Raw genomic sequence first — 23,747 nt, forward strand, 5'->3', positions numbered from 1 at the left:
GGCTTTATGCCCAATTACCCAGGTTAATTAACCAGGTGTCACAGTTCTCCAACACATCAATTTGTTAATTATTCACACTACGACACATGACCCTCCACACACCTGACTACACTGAAATGGGTACTCGTTGGAGGAGAGGCCCTACTCCACTGACATCATCTCAGCAACTAGCATGTGCACAACGGGTTGCGGGTTGTCCAGAGCAGCACCAGGGAAAGCTGGCCGACCTACCAGCCTTCCCCCAATTTATTCTGCCACTGTGTGCCACTATCACAGCAGGTTTCAAACCTGAGCCATAGACCTCAGCCTGCATTCAAAGTGAATACCTTGCTGACTGAAAGACCTAGAACAGTGTGTTCTCTATTTCAACTTCTTTTAACACTTAAAACCCTACTAAAGATCAACAGCACTGCAGACAGCCGCAGACTGTTCAGGATATTCACCTCTCTCCTCTACCCTCCACTGTCTCCACCCACCATCTCTCTGACTGCTGATGACTTTGCCAATTTTTTCACTAAAAAGGTGGAAGCAATCAGCAGTCAGTTCTCCACTCCACGTCCTCACAGCCAGTCTGCACGCCCGCACAACACTTTACTGACCATATTCTCTCATATCTCTCAGGCTGCAAGTCTCCAAGTTCTCCTCTCCAACCAACCCACCACCTGCCCCTTGGACCCCATCCCATCCCATCCCATCTTCTACAGGCTCTCTCTCCTACACTCTTGCCTGCACTCACGCACATCATCAACATATTATTACTGGCACTTTCCCCACCCAATTCAAGCAGGCAAGAGCAACCCTGCCGCTCAAAAAGCCTACACTCAGCCCTACACTAGTAGATAACAGATCGGTCTCTCTTCTCCCTTTCCTATCTAAAACTCTTGAATGAGTTGCTTTCACCCAGGTTTCTGCAATCTGGCTTCAGAACTGGCCACTCCACTGAGATGGCCCTCCTGGCCGTTGTCGACACTCTGTGGCTGGCAAGAGCTGTCTCCAGGTCGTCAGCCCTCGTCCTACTAGACCTGCCTGCCGCCGTTGAGACAGTGAATCACCAGATCCTCCTGTCCACTCTAGCTGATCTGGGCATCCCTCGTACCACACTCCACTAGTTTGAGTCCTACCTCTCAGGTAGATCCTACAAGGTATCTTGGAAGGGCCGCGTATCTAAGTCTGACTAACCACTGGGGTACTTCAGGGATCGGTGCTTGGCCCCCTCCTCTTCTTACAGTACACAACCTCACTAGGCCCGATCATTCAGGTGCATGGCTTCTCTTATAACTGCTATGCCTGATGACACCCAGCTCTACTTCTCATTCCATCCTGAGGACCCCACAGTCTCAGTACAAATCTCTGCCTGCCTCTCGGACATCTCAGCCTGGATGAAGGAACGCCACCTTCAACTCAACCTGTCTAAGACGGAGCTCCTCATCATGCCGGCCAGGCCATCGTTTCAGCACGACATCATTGTACAGCTTGGCTGAATGACACTAACTCCATCTGGGTCTGCAAAGAACGTGGGGGTAGTGTTTGACGACCAGTTAAACTTTAAGGACCACAACAGCGATGACAGCTAGATCATGCAGATTTGCGCTGTACAACACCAGGAAAATCAGGGTCTACTTATCTGAGTATGCTGCGCAACTCCTTGTCCAGGCTCTTGTCATCTCAAGACTGGACTACTGCAATGCTCACTTGGCTGGCCTACCTGCATCTTCCATTAAGTGTCTACAGTAGATACAAAATGCTGGTTCCGTGCCTGGTTTTCAAACCAAGGTAACATCTCCACATTTGACCTTCCACATTTCATCCGTTCTGCCAAGTCGCTCACTATTTTTAAGAAACATCTGAAGACACAGTTCTTCTGCACTCACCTGATCACCTGAATCACTACCATCTAAAGAAAATTCTTATATCCTAAGCTGTTTTCCTTAAAAAAATAAATAAATAATGGTTTAATGCACTTGTGTCTATAGCAGCTAGCTTGCACCTTGTCTGGCCAACAATTGAAACTTGGTCATTCAGCACTTCTATTATTGTGACTCCTTGATTGGCTTTTGCTTGTGTTGTACTCTGCCTCACTTGTAAGTCGCTTTGCATGAGCATCTGCCAAATGAATAAATGTACAATAAATAAATGTGTTTCATCTGGCCACCACTGCAGTGTAATCTACACTCCAGTCACTCCAATCTTTGGGGCAGAATTCACTGTTCTACTCACTGTGGAATATTCTCCAGTATTTATTCTACAACACATTTTCACCATGAACATATTCCTGTTAAACCTGCCCAAAGTGACATTTTATGTCAGGGATCACAGCAGCTTCTATTGTAGATAAATAATTCCTTTTGAATCAAAGTCTACGCTTTGATCCAATTCCATGCATTTCTGGCTTTTGCACTTGTCTGACTGTACCTTTTAATGTGTAGAAACACTGCCCACAATATCGCTATGATCTCCATTGGAGTTCCCTGCTTGATTGGTATATACTCAGATCAACTGAACATCAACCCATCTACAATGTTAAGACTAATTATTTATTTGGATAGAAGATACAGTGATGAATCAGTGATGTTTTCTATCCGTTTTATTCAATCAATCTAATCCATGAGAGTTACATACTAGTTTACATCATATTGCACTCTAAACTACCAACTAAGATAAGGACCGAATCTTAACCACAGATAAATAGAACCTTCAGGAACGAAATATGTGTAATTAGTCTAAAATTTTCAGGTTTGACAAATTCGTTATTAAAGTGATTCAGTGCTGGTGTTATATGCTACAAGACCTGCAGGGTGGACGCTCTCTCTCTCTCTCTCTCTCTCTCTCTCGAGAGAGGTTTGCATACACCAGACCCAGGAGTACAATTCACGACTGATGATCAACAAAGTTTTTCATTCCATATATTCCTTTTATGCGCATGGGCAACTAACTGGCATCCTTTGCAGCTGAGCCGTTACAAACACAGCCATGGCTGTGATACGACACCCCATAGTTAGAGTGCGTTATTAGGTCAACACACTCAGGGCCCCCACCAAACACAGCCCAGGCTTGAGAGGCCTAGGAAAGCTTAGGCATGTAGGCATGACTACAATATCACATGCATCTCTCCAGCTGGCGAAGCTCCCAGGTTTGGAATACAAATACCTCCTCCAGAATTGACGCAGCACTGTAGCACCTTGATTGCTGGAAGAAAAAGATCAATCCAATGCCACAAAAACAACAGATTTTCTCATCTCCGTGTTATTTTTTCCTTTCCCAGAGAATTCATTACTCGAATATTACAGAGCTGTAGAGCAGTTGCATGTGTTATTAGATAAAGCTCAGCCCTGGCTTCCCATTATGCAAATCTCGGCACCTCGGCGCTCGATGAACCCCCCCCACCCCCCATCTCTCCCTCCCAATTCTTTATTACATTATAGCTGTGCGTCTTAATGAATTATTGATTCAAGCATATGTCGGATGTGTGGCAAGAGGCGACTGGCTTCCAAAAGCATCAATGCGGTCTGAGCACGCCGTCTGAAGCGGAAGAAACATCCGCTGTACATAAAATACAAAAACCACATAATGTGTGAGAAGGATGCGCTTATAGGGTGCATGTGACCGGCAATGCATAATGCAGGATCGTTAATATCTACCCAAAATGCATTTCCCGAAGAGGAAAGGAGAACATCTCCCTGCAGCCATGGCACCTTTAAGAGGTTCCTCGTCTGACATAATCCATTCAGCACCTCCCCTTGCATTCATTGCCCTGCACTTGTAAGAGAGAGAGAGTATACAAGGCAAGGAATCCCTCCCCCTTCAGACAGCCCCTGGAGGAGTTCACGGGACCTGGAGTCCTCACTACCTTCAAAAATGCAGTTCTTGCTGCGCTTTATTTATATATTTATTCAAATTGAGAAAGAAACCTGGCCAATGTGACTAAGTAAGTTTACTTTTTCATGGTACTGCAGGTGATCTTCTGTAAATTGGAAGGCCATGTACTGCTGTTTTGATACAGCTGGCTGTGAAGTTGCCTGAATCTTTCTCATTCTGATAGACAGAATGCTGTTTCAAATTCCACTAAATTTGGCCAAAAAGCCTGTTAGCCACTCCTCGAAAAAAAAAAAAACTACCTTCAGAGAACGGGCCGGTATCAAAACCCCAGAAACAGCAGGACTGCTGATGCAAGAGACTTGTCCCTCCAACACTATAACCGACAGGTAGTGCAGATTTAGTAGCAAATTCCTGAGAGACTAAGCAGTCTCCTCAATCTGTTCCTTTCAGCTGTGACTCAGAAACCTGTGAAAAAATGGTGTCCCTTGCTGACTAACTGACTGGCTCCCTTAAACTGACAACAGCAATTCTGAGTTAACGCTAAAGCTTGAATAAAAGGATCCACCAGAACACTCGCAGCACCTGAACAATACCCACCCCTGCTCTAGTTTATTTCAGAAAATCTGCATTAGAGATTTTGACAAATTTATGGAAGGAGGAGCCCCTGACAGCTCTATGGGAGCTTGAACAATATATTACCCTGCAAACAAAACTAAAAAGCTCCAAATGCAGAGGATTAATGGAGCAGCAGGTTAAATCCTCCCTCCCCACAGCTTCTCCGCTCCGATTAATAGAGCTTTAGTAAAGGAACGCTCTGCCACAGGTCGAGCCGTCACAACTTAGAAGAAAAATCAAGCTGTAAACGTGATGCTCTGTTCATATTCCCAGTTAAGCATTCTATATTAGTTTGTCTTCAAATCATACAGTGGCTCAGTCGAAACACACATAACACTGAGCAAAGAGCAAAGATAATAACTGATTTGTTTTCACGCAAAACAGATCAGATGAAACACAACAGCTCATAATGATGAGCTACCATATCTGCTTGAACACACACACACACACACACACACACACACAGACATATACATCCATAGGAGTATGTCAACATTTCACATACATTCACATACTCCAATTCACAAAGGTTCAGAAAGTTTATAAGTGGCCAAAATGAAGGCAACTGTACTAACTGAGCGACCCTACACTAGCCACACAGTTCCTGCATCCATTTACTCGCAGGTACATCATCGAGTATTAAAATTGCATTAGCATCTAACCATAACAACAGTGGCGTTGAGATTAATAATGGATTTTTAAGCAGCAAAGTATTCCCAAACAATGCCTGGCCACTCCTGACTGTAATATAGCCACACCTGCTGTTGTTTTTTTTTAAGTGATAGCACCTTAACAGCCAAACATCCAGATGCCTGAATTGCACCACAATCTTTAACGATGACACAAATTTGTATATGCTTGTACTTCTTCACAGCCTAACCACCTTTTTTGGCAGATTCTTCTGTAAGAAAAAAAGAATCTCTTTTTTTTAATGTGATACCCCTATCCTGTTAATTCCCTCAGGGACAACGGCAGCCCCTGTCTGACTCACCAGACATGATAAGAGACACTCACAATGATCGTCACATGGCCCACATTGATTGCTGGATCAAATGAAAGGGCTCAATTTGGCCACACATCACAACACACAAAGCCCTTTTCCCACACATGATAAATATTACAAACTTCAATATAATATTGCAGCCACACGTTCGGACTGGGTCACACAAGTCATTGCATGAAATCATTATTATTATGATTTAATGCCTCTGTTTACATTGGATTGCTAGTCAGCTATGGCCAGCTATGACATTTCTTAGCCACAATATCCATAATCTATTTGACACTATTAGCAAAGTAACACTTGCCAACCCAAAACTATTAAAATATGAGCTCATTTCTAACATTATAGCATTAAAAGAAGTGTGTTGCACTATTCAGGCAATTGATCTATGAGCATATTAAACATTTACACACTGCCTACGGAAAATAACTGAAATAATGTGATGCTAGAGAGTTCCGTCATTATTCCAACACTGAGCAACTCAACAAGCCCATTCCTCCCATTTAAAAATTCCAACTGGGTGTTCTGCTTTAATTTAGTTCAAGAATATGAGGTAAGGTGTCAACGAGAGCCCGTTGAAACACCTTCCAGAGGACAGTTTGTCAGCCTCAGTGCACTAACATTTCAGTTTGATTTGACCTGGATTACAGCATACAGCACAGGCAGCACAGAAGGAGCTTTGCCACAACATGATTTGTACGAGGGGTATTTTGATGAAAATTTTCATTTTACAACTCAATTGTTGAACGAAATCAACAGACCTTGTATTTCCACAAGAGAATTCCTCTGCTGAGAAGTTATGCTGACAATTAGTAACAATTAAATGTTAATGCCAATTATACACTATCACCAAATTTCTTGGGACAAAATCCAGTATGTTGTAATTGGAATTCTGATTACATTAGTACTAGTGAGTTGGACGCCAAAACACTACATCAACTTTTTATATACATATGGTGGGTGCTCATTTACAGATCAAAAATTTAATCCTAATTAATACCTGTAACAAATTCCAAAACATTAGTGAAATTATGGTTTATCAGTCACAGTCACATCTACAGCCACAATTTTTCTTATGCATTCCAGAAGGTGCAGACTGAGAGGCGCCTTGTCCCTTACTGAAGTGAATGAAGTTTCAGCAGCTTTTTTCATTTCTTTACACAGCGCTTGCTATTCATAGTCATTCATTTCAGCAGCCACCAAACTCATAATGTTGTGCAAGAAATGAAAAAGGTAACACTTGCCTGGTTGCTTACGTGTGAATATGACAAACAGATGCCGGAATCTGAAGTGTAGCAGGAATGTTATTTGTCAGAAACAAGACGGGGAAAGGGGAAACAAGGTCCAAAACATGCCGTTTTCTCATGAGGGAAGGGCTTTGTGCACGTGCACACACACACACACACACACACACACACACAGTCAGACCAATCATCACTCATAGTGTACTATACAGTTGTTTCTAATGCACCAGATGCCACAAAGATTTGTGTAACAAAGAAGAGCTCTTTAATAGGTGACCTGTAATTTAAGTGGAGTATGACACATGGAGCTAACTGTTGCTAGATGTAAACCACTGCTGGTGTTCTCATCTCCTTCACTAAAAAAAAATTCAATGCCTTTAAAACTAGGACACTTCTGCCAGCATGGCTATAACAACATGCCTACCATTTGCCTATAATAGGTCTATTACAAGGCAACACACTGCAGTGGGTTTACTTTAGGGCCAATTCTTTTCTTGCAGGCCACAAAGGCTTTTTATTGCATGCAATTTTTACAGAACAATTTGTTTCTTACTGTCGCAGTGGAAAGCTAGTACGATCTGTCTCTTTTTTTCCTGTGTTTGAGGAGGACATATTTGCATCTCATATGTTCTGCAAGGGTAGACAAAGCAGGACACGGTAAAACAGGATCTCCTCCCGAGGCATTAGCAGAGAGCTGTACAACATGACACTTGCATCTATATATAATGAGAATGTCCCGAACCGTCTCTAAAATTACCCTGCACAAAGCATTCTCCATTGCACTCTTTACACAACACAAACTTTTTGATGCGGTACTAAATTGAGCAGCTGGGTGACGCCTCAGTTTCACCAATCTGTCATAAGCCTTGCCCGATATCCCTACAGTACTTGCAGTAAGTATTACAGTTTTCTCCTTGTGAATATAGGTACTCAACCAAGACTTGTTTTCCATTTTTTCATACAAGGCGAATTCATGTATTAGTGATATGTAGCCACCATAAACATTTTCCATTGTTAGTTGTTCTTGATTAAAAAGATGTGTTTGACCTTGATTTGTGTAAGAAGCAGATAACATAGCCAAACATGTATAGTCTATGATGTTCCAGCATCAGGCTCATGTTTTCAGAGTGAAAGAAAGCGCTACCCACTCGGCCATCATGCTCATGGGCTCCACTGTACCTCATTGAACCCTTGATTAATTCAGCCTGCCTCTGTGGATCACGTCTTCTGATGTAGTCTATCTACGCTAAATGATTATTAGTCTAGATATTGCATGCAAGTCCTGTTTTTGGGGTATATCTATCTATCTATTTATTTTAGATGTACATTTTTATGATTTACCTCCCCGCCTGCCTGTGTGCATATATTTACATATATATACAAAATCACATCAGGCAGACACACCAGATAATGATCTAACAACCATTATTACCCGCTGTAACAGCGTGGGCATGTACATCAGTTTTTAAACCCCCTCATCGACTCCATATAGGGCATACAGAAGAATGCCGAGAGCCTCTGAGTGAGCACGCCTGAGTCTTCCTTCTCTTTATCCTTCTGTCCATGCCACTCCGAATGGCCACTCGTTCTGCACGTCCGTCTTCTTTCCCTTGCTCAGGCAAGTGGGCTGAAATGGAACACTGCACAAACAAATGTTTACCCTGCCCCAGTGAATCCCAGGGGTGGGTGGGGGGGGTCGACGGGGAGGGGGAGGTGGTACGTGTGCGTGCATGCGGTGGTGGGGGGCAGTGGACCGGCTGTCTACATCGCCTGTCCCACCAGTAATTGCTGCCACCGACCACTGGGACTGCAGCCAGAATGTGGGGGAAGGAGGTTTAGTGTAGGGGTGGGGTGGATGTATCGCCTTAACAAAACATGAGGGGGGCGGTGGCGTGGGGGGGGGGTGATTAGTCGCATGTGCTCTCTTTTTCCATCTCTCATCTTTCCATCAAGACATGAGCCAAAGTAATCAAAGAGAGGGGGTTGGAGACGGGGCTCCGTGATTCAAGCTACGCGGAGACTCCTTACACATGAATGTCTGATGATACTGGCTTTATAAGGACAGAGACGTATGTTGTTGGTGGAAGAGGGATTTGATTGGGGGGATGATGAATTCAGCGGGGGGATTAAAATTGAAAGCGCCACCTGAACCAGCCCTCGGATAGTGCCCCTCCTACTGCCCCCTTCGCTCCCCTGTGCCTGGAGGCGCGTGACTTGAAGGGTGGTTAATTGTCACCAAACATGGCTTTAATCACATTGGCGGGACCCTTCCGCGGCTTCCCGTCCTCTCAGCCGTGACAAACTGGGCTGCTGACGCGTGCCGTCATTAATGCCGGGCCCCATATGCTGCCGGCGGCTCCGGGGAGGTCCCCGTGGGGCCCCCGCTGCCCCTAAAGAATTGATCTGGACAGGGATTACACGCCGGCCCCAAATGAATAACAGAGTGGGGCTGCAGCACTAATGGCTGCAGCCCCTCCTTCTCTGGCCCCCACATTCATCTGCAGTAACCCAGCCTGTGGCGCACTTCTGACACGCTTCACATATGGCAGTCACACTCTGAGGCAAATAAATCCCCTCACAACGCCCCCCCCCCCCCCCCCACCCCCACCCCCCGCCTTCCACATCCTCCCCTGTCTAGCGCCCCCCCCCCCCCCCCCCCTTGCCACCCGGGCACTGGTTCTGTCTGGTAAACCCTGCAACACGTCTAATTCTGTCTTTCTGGCAGATTTTCATTGTCTCAGGACTCTGTACTGGGGTGTGTGTGTGTGCGTGTGGAAGGGGGGGGTGCATGAGAGGTTGCCTTGGTAACAGAAGGCACACTGATCTGTTGCAGCACTCTGCGGAGAGGGGGAGAGTGTGAGTGTGAGAAGGGGGGGGGGGAGTGAGAGTGAAAGAGGGAGTGGGAGGGGTAAGGCGGGGGGGGGGGTGGCGTGAAGGAAGATGGAAGTTAGGGCATTCCCTCCGACAAACCACCCAGCAAATCAATCTCAGGGGCTAAGCTGGCAAGTCTCGGCGCAGGTGTGCGGTCTGCATACGCGGACGACTCTTTGCACAAAGGCAATTGACAAGAGCGCGGTGACATTGGTGCAGTGCGCTCAGGAAACGTGTCACACAAAACTGCACCATGCATCGCCGGCAAGTCAGGAGGCTTTCCGCGAGCAGACGCGGATCCCCTGCCTGCACTTCGGCGGTACAAAAGCGAGTGTTGACACTAATCATATCACGCTTTCCAGCGAAAATGCAGACGACGCTCGCGCTGGAACAGCAGTGGCGATGTTAAGGGACAGTCAATGGTACCCACCACTGACACTGAACAGAGAAGGGGTGTGGCGCTGCGCTGAGACTGAGCTAGGACAGACTCCGACCCTTACACTGACACTTCGACCCTGTGTCTGTCCCTGTCTCGACTTCGACAAGAGACAGGGACAGACACAGAGACACTGGGATCCCAGGGTGTCTACTGACACAGAACACTGCAGTTACTGGTAGGGCTTACTGTCACCTGACAGGGGACAGAAGGAAGCAGAGATGGAGGCGACAGAAGGGCGAATGAAAACTGCCGAAAAATGATCCCTCTTTCCGAGCTCCGCTTCGGGGAGCATTCTGTGTAGCTGGCGGGTGTGGCTGAAGTCTGTCGTTGTGTACAGGCTGACTTGCGTCGCGTGATGCCTTGGGAGGCCACTGCACCCGCGATCGTAAGCGACGACGGGGCTGCGGCTTTTCCCAGGCACGCCGCCGTGCAGCACGTGCCGTTCTCGGGCGCGCTCCCCAGCGCAGGTAATTCACTCACGCGGGTGAAAGGAACGCTCCTCTTCTTCGTCTTAAGTGCTTCAGCTAAAAGGGATTAATTTTTCATCGCGCGCAGGAAAGAGAGATGGCCGGAGGGAGCCGAAAGTTGTCTGCACACGCCTTTCTGCCAGACGGAGACACGGGCCCAAGAGGAGGCAGTCTCGCTAAAGGCTTAATGAGGATGTCCTCACACTGCTGGTGAAGGTACAGCGACAGCTATTACTGCTGCTACTGCCACCTGTACTACTGACACATACACTATTTCTGCTGCTGCTACTGCCACCTGTACTACTGATACACCACTGTTACTGTTACTGCTGCTACTGCCACCTCTACTACTGATACACCACTATTACTGTTACTGCTGCTACTGCCACCTGTAGTACTGATACACCACTGTTACTGCTGCTGCCACCTCTACTACTGATACACCACTATTACTGCTGCTGCTACTGCCACCTCTACTACTGATACACCACTGTTACTGCTGCTGCTGCTGCCACCTCTACTACTGATACACCACTATTACTGCTGCTGCTACTGCCACCTCTACTACTGATACACCACTGTTACTGCTGCTGCTACTGCCACCTGTACTACTGATACACCACTATTACTGCTGCTGCCACCTGTACTACTGATACACCACTGTTACTGCTGCTGCTACTGCCACCTCTACTACTGATACACCACTATTACTGCTGCTGCCACCTGTACTACTGATACACCACTGTTACTGCTGCTGCTGCTGCCACCTCTACTACTGATACACCACTGTTACTGCTGCTGCTACTGCCACCTCTACTACTGATACACCACTGTTACTGCTGCTGCTGCTGCCACCTGTACTACTGATACACCACTATTACTGCTGCTGCCACCTGTACTACTGATACACCACTGTTACTGCTGCTGCTGCTGCCACCTGTACTACTGATACACCACTATTACTGCTGCTGCCACCTGTACTACTGATACACCACTGTTACTGCTGCTGCTGCTGCCACCTGTACTACTGATACACCATCGTTACTGCTGCTGCTACTGCCACCTGTACTACTGATACACCACTGTTACTGCTGCTGCTGCTGCCACCTCTACTACTGATACACCACTGTTACTGCTGCTGCTACTGCCACCTCTACTACTGATACACCACTGTTACTGCTGCTGCTGCTGCCACCTCTACTACTGATACACCACTGTTACTGCTGCTGCTGCTATCTGTACTACTGATACATACACTGTTACTGCTGCTACTGCCACCTGTACTACTGATACATACACTGTTACTGCTGCTACTGCCACCTCTACTACTGATACACCACTATTACTGCTGCTGCCACCTGTACTACTGATACACCACTGTTACTGCTGCTGCTGCTGCCACCTGTACTACTGATACACCATCGTTACTGCTGCTGCTACTGCCACCTGTACTACTGATACACCACTGTTACTGCTGCTGCTGCTGCCACCTCTACTACTGATACACCACTGTTACTGCTGCTGCTACTGCCACCTCTACTACTGATACACCACTGTTACTGCTGCTGCTGCTGCCACCTCTACTACTGATACACCACTGTTACTGCTGCTGCTGCTATCTGTACTACTGATACATACACTGTTACTGCTGCTACTGCCACCTGTACTACTGATACATACACTGTTACTGCTGCTACTGCCACCTCTACTACTGATACACCACTGTTACTGCTGCTGCCACCTGTACTACTGATACACCACTGTTACTGCTGCTGCCACCTGTACTACTGATACACCACTATTACTGCTGCTGCTGCTGCCACCTGTACTACTGATACACCACTGTTACTGCTGCTGCTGCTGCCACCTGTACTACTGATACACCACTATTACTGCTGCTGCTGCTGCCACCTGTACTACTGATACACCACTGTTACTGCTGCTGCTACTGCCACCTGTACTACTGATACACCACTATTTCTGCTGCTGCTACTGCCACCTCTACTACTGATACACCACTGTTACTGCTGCTGCTGCCACCTGTACTACTGATACACCACTGTTACTGCTGCTGCTGCTGCCACCTCTACTACTGATACACCATCGTTACTGCTGCTGCTGCTGCCACCTCTACTACTGATACACCACTGTTACTGCTGCTGCTGCTGCCACACATTTCTCTGACTGCTGCTGGTAGTATTGCAACTACAAACACTACTGCTACAGTAACTTCTTTCTCTTTTTCCTCCTCACATTGCTTCATTACCATTATTATTATCCCTTCCTTCAGTCATTTACAGAGTAATGGAAAAGGTCTGGGTAGGACATATTCACGCGTTTGTGGGCTTCATGATGTCTTAACCCCCCCAACGCCACTTCGCAAACTGAAGGGGCACACTAGGTCTCCTCCCTCAAAATTCTGCTCAAGGCTGACGCGAGAAACTATCCTTCAGCTCAACAACGGAGAACGCCTTCCCTGACCCAGAAAAAGCTACTGCTATTTCAGTAAAGGTGCGCTTCTGGAAAGCGACTCGACACGGCACGCCGGCAGCAGCTCCACGTGCCTGACGGAAATAGCTACCGGGTCTAGGAAGGTGCTTCAGATAGACGCACGACAAAAGAGGCTGCGGGAGGACTGCGCCAAAGAGGCCCCCCGGATGCTACGTGCTCGATTGGCTCAAAGCGGCCAGCGCACGGGAGAGCTAAAAAGAAACCGGCAGGCTAAACAAGCGCCTGCTGAGAAACTCGAGCTCCATCAAGTTCAATTGTCTCGTTCGACGCGCGCACGCAGAAAGGGGACTTTATTACGGGTGCGAGTAATCGCTGTCACGTCACACCAAGTGAACTCTCCTGGTGTTTGCACGTGCAGACAGTTGCACAGTCTGCCCCTGCCACTGTCTTACTGAGAACGCAGTGGTTGCCATCGTGGGACTCAAGGTCTGAGATTTAATTTCTCATTCAGACATAGGTGACGCTGGAACACAGCGAATTTGATGCCAACATATAACTCCAGCACTCTATTAATATTGCAGTGCCTTCCTATCTTCAATGCACGAGAGCAGTTCAATAGCACGCACCTGCCCCCGCAGTGTCAAAATGTCGCTCTTGTTCTAGGCTTAGCGCTTTAAATAATTCAGAGATTCTTCGCAAATCGGGGTAATGATGCAATAATACAGGAGGCTGGCGTCTGTGTGGCTGGCAGTTCCTTAACAAATACTATGAGTCGATTTCATGTTCAGATCTGCTTGGGTAAACAGTGCGAGTGCTAATCACGGCCTGTTAGGCCGCTGCTGCAGTGAGGATCGTTGTGTGGACGTTGAAGCTGTGCGGGTCATCTTGCCTTTGAAGACCTCAGCCTCTAAACTGCTGAGCCTGCCCTTCCCAGTGTGGGGCCCCGGTCTCCTTCCCCTTATTCTCCAGCTGTCAGGTCCTGCCCCACAAGGGCACCACCTCCCTCTGTGCTGCACAACACTGCCATCTGCTGGCAGAGGCAGGAAGTGGGGCTTCACTGCATACATGAGCTATGGTACAGCACTGCAACATTGCTTGCCTCTCTGGTGAGCACTTCCTTTGCCATATTTAACCTTTTTTGCCAGATGGTTATTAAAAGCCCAGGGGATAAAATATTTGGAAATGATAGACCTACATGTGAAAGTGCCTGTGTTCTCCTGGGCCACTGGCAGTGTGTACACTATATGGACAAAAGTATTCGGACACCTGACTATTCCAACAGGGACTGTAATGACAGGGACTGTAATGACATTGTATTCAAATACATATACTTTAATATGGAGTTGGTCACCCTATTGCAGCTATAACAGCTTCCACTCTTCTTGGAAGACTTTCCACAAGATTTTGGAGTGTTTCTGTGGGAATTTGTGCCCATTCGTTCTGTAGAGCATTTATGAGGTCAGGCACTGATGTTGGACGAGAAGGCCTGGCTAGCAATCTCCGTTGCAGTTCATCCCAAAGGTGCTCGATGGGGTTGAGGTCAGGGCTCTGTGTGGGCCAGTCAAGTTCTTCCACACCCAACTCATCAAACCATGTCTTTATAGTCCTTGCTTTGTGCACGGGGCACAGTCATGTTGGAATAGAAAAGGGCCTTCCCCAAACTGTTGCCACAAAGTTGGAAGCATAGCATTGTCCAAAATGTCTTGGTATGCTGAAGCATTAAGATTGCCCTTCACTGGAGATAAGGGGCCTAGCCCAAACCCTGAAAAACAGGTGTGGCCAAATCCTTTTGTCCATATAGTGTATGTGCTAACAAATGCCTGTAAACATGCAGCGTACAGTGATCCAGAGATCCTTTGCACCGGGGGGGGGGGGGGGGGGGGGCATACCTGAGTTTACCAGCTCCTGCTCCATCACCCCGCAGCCCAGCACCTCCAACCAGTTGCCCTGGAAATGCACCTCCATCTCGTATGAAGGGTGAGTGAAGGGGAAGTAGCACTCCACCCAGCGGGTCTCCAGGTCTGTCAGGGGAGACACCGCACTGTCAATCAATCGGATGGCCAGAGTCACAGACTTACAGCCATTACTGGCGTGCCATTTCTCCAACACTTTCAGGGAAGAGGGGTAACAGGCAGAGGGAACAGGCTGGAAAAGGGGACGTCAGGAGAGGCTCAGGAGGAGAGATAAAGACAATCGAGAAAATTAACATCCGGTGTGACCGAAAATACACGGGAGGTCTGCTGGGCTGTGTGCACGGGTGCGAGTGGCTGGGAGACGTCTGCCTCCACACTGCCTGCTCCGCAGTGTCACGCTGAAGCTGTGGGTGTGGAAGGCGAGCAGATAAATCACGGGGGCCCGTTCTCGATGTTTTCCGTCGCGGGCGATAAATCTGCAAAGTTCGGGGGAGGGACGGCGATGTCGTTTCCAATATTGGAGGAGATTTGTGTAGCTCTCTCTCAGAAAGTCAATTAATCTCGCCTCTCACCCCCCCCCCCCCCCTCAGGGAACGGGGAGAATAAAGGTGGCGTCAGTCCTGTAACGTCTCACCGCCCGGCTGAGGAAGCCGAGTGTCCCCCAGCGTGGGGTTACGAGAGCACAGTGACCTGAGGAGAACTAGTGACCTGAGGGGCTGTCACTATGCGTACCTGTGGCTTTTCCAACAAACTGAAAAGCAGCTGGAGGTTAAGCAATCAACTTAAAGTCATCACCGAAACAAACTTGTTCTCCTGATGCACTATGGGACTTGTAGTGTGAAAAATAGTCTATGCTGTTGTGCACATGTACTGGCGGACTGCAACTTGCTACACCCCTATGCAAATGCAGTGCTACAGTCCTACGGTAAGATGAGCCTAACAAAACTGACAATTCCAAAAAAAGGGGCAAATGCATAGAAAGAAAACCCATAATAAAAGATTATTTGGAGGACGCGCAGGCCTGAAGATCAATAATCATCTGTTACACTACAATATAATGTAACTTCCTGAAAATGGTATCTGTACAATGAGCTGTTTTATCATGGCTGCCTTTTATGTCTCTCTGCATAAGCATTCACCGAATAAAATGATGCTGAGCATCCACTGTCTGAATTACTTGCCCACAAAATCCTGTTTAGGCCATCTGTTTATGAGTGCGGTGGTTGAAATTAAACGAAAGGTTATTAATGACTCAAAAACAATGTTTTTCCACAGAAACGCATAAAAGGAGGCCATACATTGATGTTTCAGCTCCGACACAACCTGTGTAAGTAGCAAGAGAAACAGAAGTAAGATCAGAAGACAGAGAGAAAGAAATAAAACGTTGGGCAGATGTGGGGGGAGGGGGACACGGGGAGGGGGGGGGGGGGGGGGTGTTGTTGGTGCGCACCTTCTCCGAACATGTGCCTCATGAGGCGCGTGAGGGTCTGCTTCAGGTCGAACTCCACCAGCTTGACCGCCTCCAGGGTGTGAGTCTCTTGCTTCTGGGGGGTGCGCCGGCCACCGCTCTCGAACAGACGCAGGTCCTCACCGTGCTCCACGCGTCCAAACAGCTGGAGGGCAAACGGGCCGGGGGGGGCAGGTAAGAGCCCCGCACACTTTAGGTCATTAGGGTAGCACTGGTGTGATCCGTCTCTAACTGCCCTGCGGCTGGCGTTGTTTTACGCAAAATTATTTGGCTGACTGTGCTCTCAGGTGAAACTGACGGGACTGTTCCTGAAACTGTTCCTATGGCTCAACTGGTAGAGCACGGCCCGAGCGACGCCAAGGCTGTGGGTTCAATTCCTAGGGAACACGCATAATAGCGGAATGTACACCTCCAATGTACTTTGAGTGGCTTCGGGTGAAAGCGTCTGCTATGAATAACTGTAGCTGTAGCCGTAACAAAAAGGAGTGTGGGTAACACGCGGAGCGCTAAGAAGGGAAATGTTGCGGCGGCACAGGCCGGCGCCGTCCTCACCTCGTGGTTGGAGAAGAGCCGAACGCCCTCCATCTGGTGGAAGACGGGGTAGTGGCTGGTGTCGATCTCATCCCGCCGGTACACATCGCCCGCCACCAGGAAGGTGTCCAGGCCGCAGCGTATGAGGTCGCGCTGGTGGGCCGAGGTGTGCGCCCGCAGCATATGACCCTGGTTGAGGTAGTAGTTGTCCCCCTTCTTCCTGCTGGCGTGGTCTGCCGGGATCAGGAGGCTGTCGAAGTTCTGCTCCACCGTCACCACGGGGCTGAGATTGTCGTAGACAGAGAAGAGGGGGTTCCCCCTGCGGCCCACGAAGGCCCCGTAGAAGTGGGCCTTGATGCGCTCTTTGAGGAGCCACAGCGGGTGGTGTGCCTGGTTGTGCAGGTTGCGCCCCACCTTGGACAGGATCTTGGCTGTGACATTGGTGTAGCTGTCCCGGCGGAAGAGCTGCCCCAGCACCTCCACAGAATCCCGCTGTCCACTGGGGTGTGAGGCGGGGCCTTCGGTGGCCACGCCTCTGTAGGGGAGGAGTCTGTGAGCCTGCGCACAGGGACTGGCCCGGATATGGCTGGGCCACCTGTGCAGGGCTGCCGGCTTCAGCAGGGGGAGGAGCAACAGGGGGCGGGCTTTGGGGCAGATCCTCATGACACCCAATCCATAAACCTGGGGGCAAGAGCATGAACAGCAAAAGAGAAGAGATGGTACGGGTCTCAGTTTGGCACACAAGGACTGGCATTTTTAGACACGAGCAACAACAAGGGGAAGAGTTCCTGAAAACCAGTCCTAGGGAAATAGATACAATGGATACTGTGCCAATCAAACAGAATTAGAGTAACAATTCATATCTTCATCTTACTGAATACGCATGGCTTATTTTACAGGAAGAAGGTGCAGTAAGAGCAAAGACAGAATTAGAATGAATGTACACCGTGCCCTTGCTCTGCAATCGTTTTGAAGTTGAGAAGACTTCAGTGATTTTATACCGAGACAGTTTTAAAATAAAACAGCATTAACAAATTCAGTGGTGTGAAATCCGCGAAAACCATGAAACAAATGAAACAGAAACAGTCAACACTCAGCTATTTAAGGTGAATATTCGCCACATTTGCATGAGTAGATCGGAACTTCCAGACTTCTGTGCTTTCTGTCTGAGGACCACATCTCACATATTTGCTCACAGTGTAGCGCATAATAACAAAGCACGTTTTTTCTTGGATCACAGCAGAAAGTGTAAAGTGAAAACAAACCCATTAAAAACAGAGGCGCATTTTATGACGACGAATACGTCCAATAATTTCTTCCATTGTCATTGTGGTACAGGCAGATGTGCTCATTTCTGAGAGCGGCTCATCTCTGCGACACCCTCTGATCACCTTGCTCTCCAGCCTGTCACCGAAAGAGAGATTCCGACTATAAGGCCCCTTCTAGCTCTCAAGATGGCTGCCGTACCACCACACCATCAATTCTATAAGGTGAAGGAAACATCTCTTCCTTCATCACGCGCTTCACAGCGTACATCAAATGCACAGAGGCACAGAACAGGGGTAAAACGCCATGCGTGGCGCTACACAGCCGGCATAGCGGACGCAGTCCTGTTCCATCCCTGCTCAGTGCTGCTTGCAGCGGGGTACGTCTACAACTGCACCTGAAGTAACACTCATCAAACCATAAACAGCTGTCCTTGAGCAATACATGGAATCTTGGCCTTTGGGGATTAATGCGTTTTTTTAATACTAACGTGCACCGACACAGGCTGTGGAATGACAGCGGGAGCCCCTGCTGGCCAGCGTTCAAAGAGCCAGACAGAAACTTTCTCCTTTTCATCGCAGCGTGTCAGAGGAAGACAGTCCGCGTCTTTACGCGTGGATTATTCGCGCGAGCATTACTGTGCCTTTGTTTCACTCCTTCATACAGCGTACGGCGATGCTGAGGGAGAACATCTGTGAACGCTTATGCCGTACGTCCTGAAGGTGTTACACAAGGCGTGTAAAGACTTCATACCGTGATAGTGTCAGGGATTTTAACAGGTGACGGCAGCTTCACCAAAGGTTACAGGAGATCAAATGACGGACACAGTACCCGCGCCAGATCTGACCGTACCGCTGTGCGCCGAAGACCCACGAGAGAAGAGGAGGCCATTCGATTTACACAGAGACGTTAATTTATGTGCAGCGCAGCCAGCAGATGAGAGACAGGATTTATATGAGAACCTGCTAGCTGAAACCTTTGGCGGAATGGGCTCTCTCTGTGCAGTTTCCAGGAGGGTTTGTTTGAGCTGCTGAATCCGTGCCGGGGGGAACAGGTGGGTTGAACAGGAGGACCGAGCCGTGTTTACCCCTGGCCAACAGTAGCTCTCTATTGGATTTTCCATCAAATATTTGTCTTTGCAATAATTTATGAAAAAGAGCAAGAAAGGAACAACCGGGAAACGTTGTTATTGTAGTGAACAGAGCTCTCGCGTCCGAGCTCAGTCGGGCGCACTTCAGTTTCTTTGGGATGCGATGCAAGTCAGTATAATTGCTTCCTTGCGTACGCGGATAAAATAAGACGGCTGCCGAAGAGGGTCCGGGTGAGGGGCGGACCAGCCGTTGTAGATCTCGACTTCCTGATCAGATTGAGGAAGAATGAATCTCCTGATCTCCGCCGCTAAATCAAGTCAACTTTTTTTCCACATTCACCAATTACAGGCTGAGGGAGAATACCACAGATCTACAGTCAGGGTGCAGCGTCAGAGAGTGACGGAGGGAGAGAAAAAGGGAGAGACACATATTACAAAATACTGCACCACCTCAGAGGCACAAGTCTTTCAAGCTCCTAGACAAAGTGAAGAGCTCCAGCTTCACATGCCATTTGCCATAGTGATAGTGTTATGCACAAAAAAAACTACATATTATTAACAACAACACTAATAGTAAGACATCAACTGATGACTGGCGTAGAGCAAATTATGCATCCCCTATTGCAAAGATAAATGCACTACTATATGCATAAGTATTTTAGGTGTAATGAACCTAAAAACATGGCAGACATCTCAGACAAGGTATTTTGCGTTTGGTTTAGCCAGTGCCTTCTCCTGTTCTGAAGAACGTACAGGAGTCTCTCAGTGTGCGTGTGCACATCTGTGTGTGCACGTGTGCATCTGTACATGTGCATGTGTGTGTATGTGTGTGTGTGTCAGTGTACGACTGTGTGTGTGAATGGGTATGTGTGTGGGTGTGTGTGTGTCAGTGTACGACTGTGTGTGTGAATGGGTATGTGTGTGGGTGTGTGTGTGTCAGTGTACGACTGTGTGTGTGAATGGGTATGTGTGTGGGTGTGTGGGTGTGTCAGTGTACGACTGTGTGTGTGAATGGGTATGTGTGTGGGTGTGTGGGTGTGTCAGTGTACGACTGTGTGTGTGAATGGGTATGTGTGTGAGTGTGTGTCTGTGTGTGGCACAGGCTAGGCGCAGTAATTGGATTGAGGTGGCAGAGGCTGATTGCTCTCAGTCAGCAGTTCATCTCCAGCCCCAGAGAGAGCGCCAAGCAGAGACACAATCAATAGCAGGGATCAGACTGTCCACACCTGTTTGAGCTGAGTCCTGCTCTGCAGACAGCCAAGAGGTGACAGCCACAGTACTAATCCACACCATCGCGACAGCTGGCACCAACACACACGAGCTCTTATACTCACACACACACATACACACACGCACACTCTTATACTCACACACATACACATACACACACACTCACTCACACACACACACACACTCACACACACACACTCTTATACACACACACACATACTCACTCACACACACACAGTCACTCACACACGCGCACACACACACACGCACACACACACACACAGACAGAAAACAAGCACACACCTCGTAAAAAAAGCCATACACTCTCATGCACAACAAGATCCGTTAGATTTATTTATTTTTTTTGTTTTTTACTAATAAACAGCAAGACCACTACGCTTAAAGGAGGGAAGCTCAGTGCAGGTTTTTAAGACCACATTAATCTACACTACACTGAGCATCTCCTGCGGGTGTGTCTGTGCTGGGGTCGCAGGTCACACATTCAACCGCTGGGACCCTGTGTGAATGAGTGTATTTTTGCGCAAGACCCCTACCACCCCTGCACGCCTCTGACACATAATTACATCACTGCAACAGCACCGGTGACTGTGACTTTGTGCCTGAGAGGATGCCTATGCTCTGTTCCGGCAGCAGGAGGCAGAGAATGCCCTCCACAGAAACGTGTGAAGGCTCCTGAAAGAGGAGCCAGGCCTGCGGTGTGTGGTGCTCTGCTGTGAGGTACAGTAATATACTGTATTTACCAGTGTACAACTAATCATTCAGTAAAGATGGACAAAATGTTCTACTTTTGAGAGAAATGGTTTGTATTTAGAAAAGAGACGAGAATTGTCTCATGGTCTACAACTGCTCTAGTATCTAACTGTTTGTTAGACCCAGGTTAATCCGATGGAATAAGAATGATCTGCTGTTAAAACCTAGATTTTGAAACCTTAACATGTCTGCATTACGACCTTAAATCAGCCTTTGCACCCTGACCTCAACCCATGACAAATCTATAGGTGCACCAGATTAAGCCATTTTGGCAGAATGCACTTTTATTAAATATATCAAATTTCAGGTCACAAAAACTGACCTCATCGACTTTTGTTTTTGTGAACAGTCACAATCAGATGGGGGGGGTAGCAGATTAGACACTTAAGTTATAACGAGGTTAGGATCTCCCCGCTTTTGACAGCTGCGTGGCTGTTGTACGAATGCACAGATCACAGCGATCCGGCCAAGGCTGACACGGTATTTCAGCATGAACAGCTGCGCGGGGAAGGGTGCAGGGGAGGAGATAACCCCCTCGGACTCACCACGCTTGACTCGCAGCTCTGCGGCGTTTGTTTTATTGATGCTTTCACTCACGGCGAGCAGCACCGGCCTGCCTTCTAATCACAGCATGAGGTGGGCACAACCGGGCCCTCTGTCAACCTACCGTCAAAGCAACAGCTGAGTTACGCGCGCTCCACCTCTCTGCTCCTCTGTCTCTAGCGGATGGATTAATACGCGAGAATAAGAATGTGTGACATTAGACTGCGATGACGGTAATGATGATGACGACGATGATGATGATGATGGGACAACAGGCGGCGTTTTCGGTGTATCGGCTCCGCCATTCTTTTCCCCTCCACTAGCCTGTGGGCGAGGCCTGGTTTATACACTGATCATCTCCCTGACAGGGGAGCGAGATTGGAGCAGTAAATCTGCCGCTTGTGATGTGCTGAGCGTTTGCGAAGGAGAAGGGAGTGAGGGGAAGGGAGGGACGAGAGAGAGAGAGAGAGAGAGAGAGAGAGAGAGAGAGAGAGAGAGAGAGAGAGAGATGGACTCCGGCAGGGTGTCAGCGGAGATGCAGCGAAAACAGAGAGAGGGTTAGGGAAAGGAAGGAAAAAAGGAGAGAGAGAAAGAAAAAAAAAAAAGACACGATAACATGGTTCCACTGCTCCATCCTGCTTAGTAGCCTTCCAGGCCACTGTGGATCCCTGACATCTCAGCAGCCGAGCGAAAACACGCAAAGGCTTCCTGGCGGCCGAGGACGTGGTGGGGTCATATGTCACATCGCTTTCTCTCAACTGGCTGTTGTAGACAACACTGCAGAGAACTGCTCAAACCAGCAGGATGAAAAATTTATAGCGCCGAAACACAGCCACTGAAAAACCAGTCAGCATACATTGAAGAGCGTGAGGGAATATCAATCAAAAACAGCAGATCTCTTATTATAAAGAATTAAATTCTTGATGCTTCTGAAGGACTGCTTTTACATTCCAGATTCAGCTATTTCCAACTGTAAAATGTTTTATTCCCAAATAACAATCTATATTTAACATACTGTTGAAAGATCATAGCAACGAATCTCTAAAATGCCATTCAAAACATTCCTGCTACTTAAAGGAATTCATTATACCACTGATCTTAACTGGCCCCTGGACCACTGGCAACAGAAATCAATGACCCACTTCCATAAGTGCATTCCTCTTTTGCTGCCAAATATGCCGATGGTGTGTATAGCCAGAAAGTTCAATTTTGGTCTCATATAGCCATATCAGTCTCTTTCAGTCATAATTCCAATGAAGTCAGACAAACTCAAAACCAGTAAGGGCTTTCTTCGTGCAACCCTTCCAAAGAACTTGTTGGTATGGAGGTGGCATCTTATGGCTGTTTTTGAAATGTGGTGCCCCCAAGATGCAGCCAACCCCATTCTTGAACCATGATCCTTGGGTTCTTTATTGCGTTCCTCATCATCTTGCTCATCATCCATGGGGACAACAAGCACTTGCATCCTCTTCCTGGCAAGTGTGCAATCATTCCATATTTAATTTTTTTTTATTATTGCCCTTACAGTGCTAAGTGGAGTGTTTAACTGTTTATGTATTTTTTCGTACCCATTACCAGACTTGTGAAGGTCAAATACCATCTGTCTCTTTTGAATTGACATAGCTTTTCCTAAGGTGATGGATGACAAAGGGATTTTGCATGTGTGTTACCCCATTTGTATACCCTAGTAAAACAGGAAATGATGGAATGACACAATATAGATCCTTTAAAGTGAAATTAACTTTTTCTTTGCAATTTTATTTACAATAATTGTTAGTGGTACCAATAATTTTGACACCTGGTTTTCAGAAAAAAATGAGATTCCCTAATAAAAAACAATGAAATGTGAACAAATGTATTGAAATAAAAGTATATAGTTATACACATACACTATATGGACAAAGGCATTTGGCCACACCTGTTTTTCAGGGTTTGGGCTAGGCCCCTTATCTCCAGTGAAGTGATTTAATGCTTCAGCATACCAAGACATTTTGGACAATGCTATGCTTCCAACTTTGTGGCAACAGTT

General features: G+C 47.6%; 1 protein-coding gene across 3 annotated transcripts in view; it reads right to left on the reverse strand.

The window, feature by feature from the left end:
• fars2 (phenylalanyl-tRNA synthetase 2, mitochondrial) overlaps positions 1 to 23,747 on the reverse strand; it is a 116,194-nt gene that overhangs the window by 60,149 nt on the left and 32,298 nt on the right. For all 3 annotated transcript variants that reach the window (XM_036520723.1, XM_036520725.1, XM_036520726.1), the window contains 3 exons: positions 16,840 to 17,499; positions 16,270 to 16,432; positions 14,796 to 14,927 (listed from right to left, as the gene is read on the reverse strand). In XM_036520723.1, coding sequence (XP_036376616.1) covers positions 14,796 to 14,927; positions 16,270 to 16,432; positions 16,840 to 17,499 — 955 coding nt within the window. The remainder of the gene's footprint in view (positions 1 to 14,795; positions 14,928 to 16,269; positions 16,433 to 16,839; positions 17,500 to 23,747) is intronic.

The sequence above is a fragment of the Megalops cyprinoides genome, chromosome 2 (assembly GCF_013368585.1).
Source record: "Megalops cyprinoides isolate fMegCyp1 chromosome 2, fMegCyp1.pri, whole genome shotgun sequence".
Taxonomy (NCBI): domain Eukaryota; kingdom Metazoa; phylum Chordata; class Actinopteri; order Elopiformes; family Megalopidae; genus Megalops; species Megalops cyprinoides.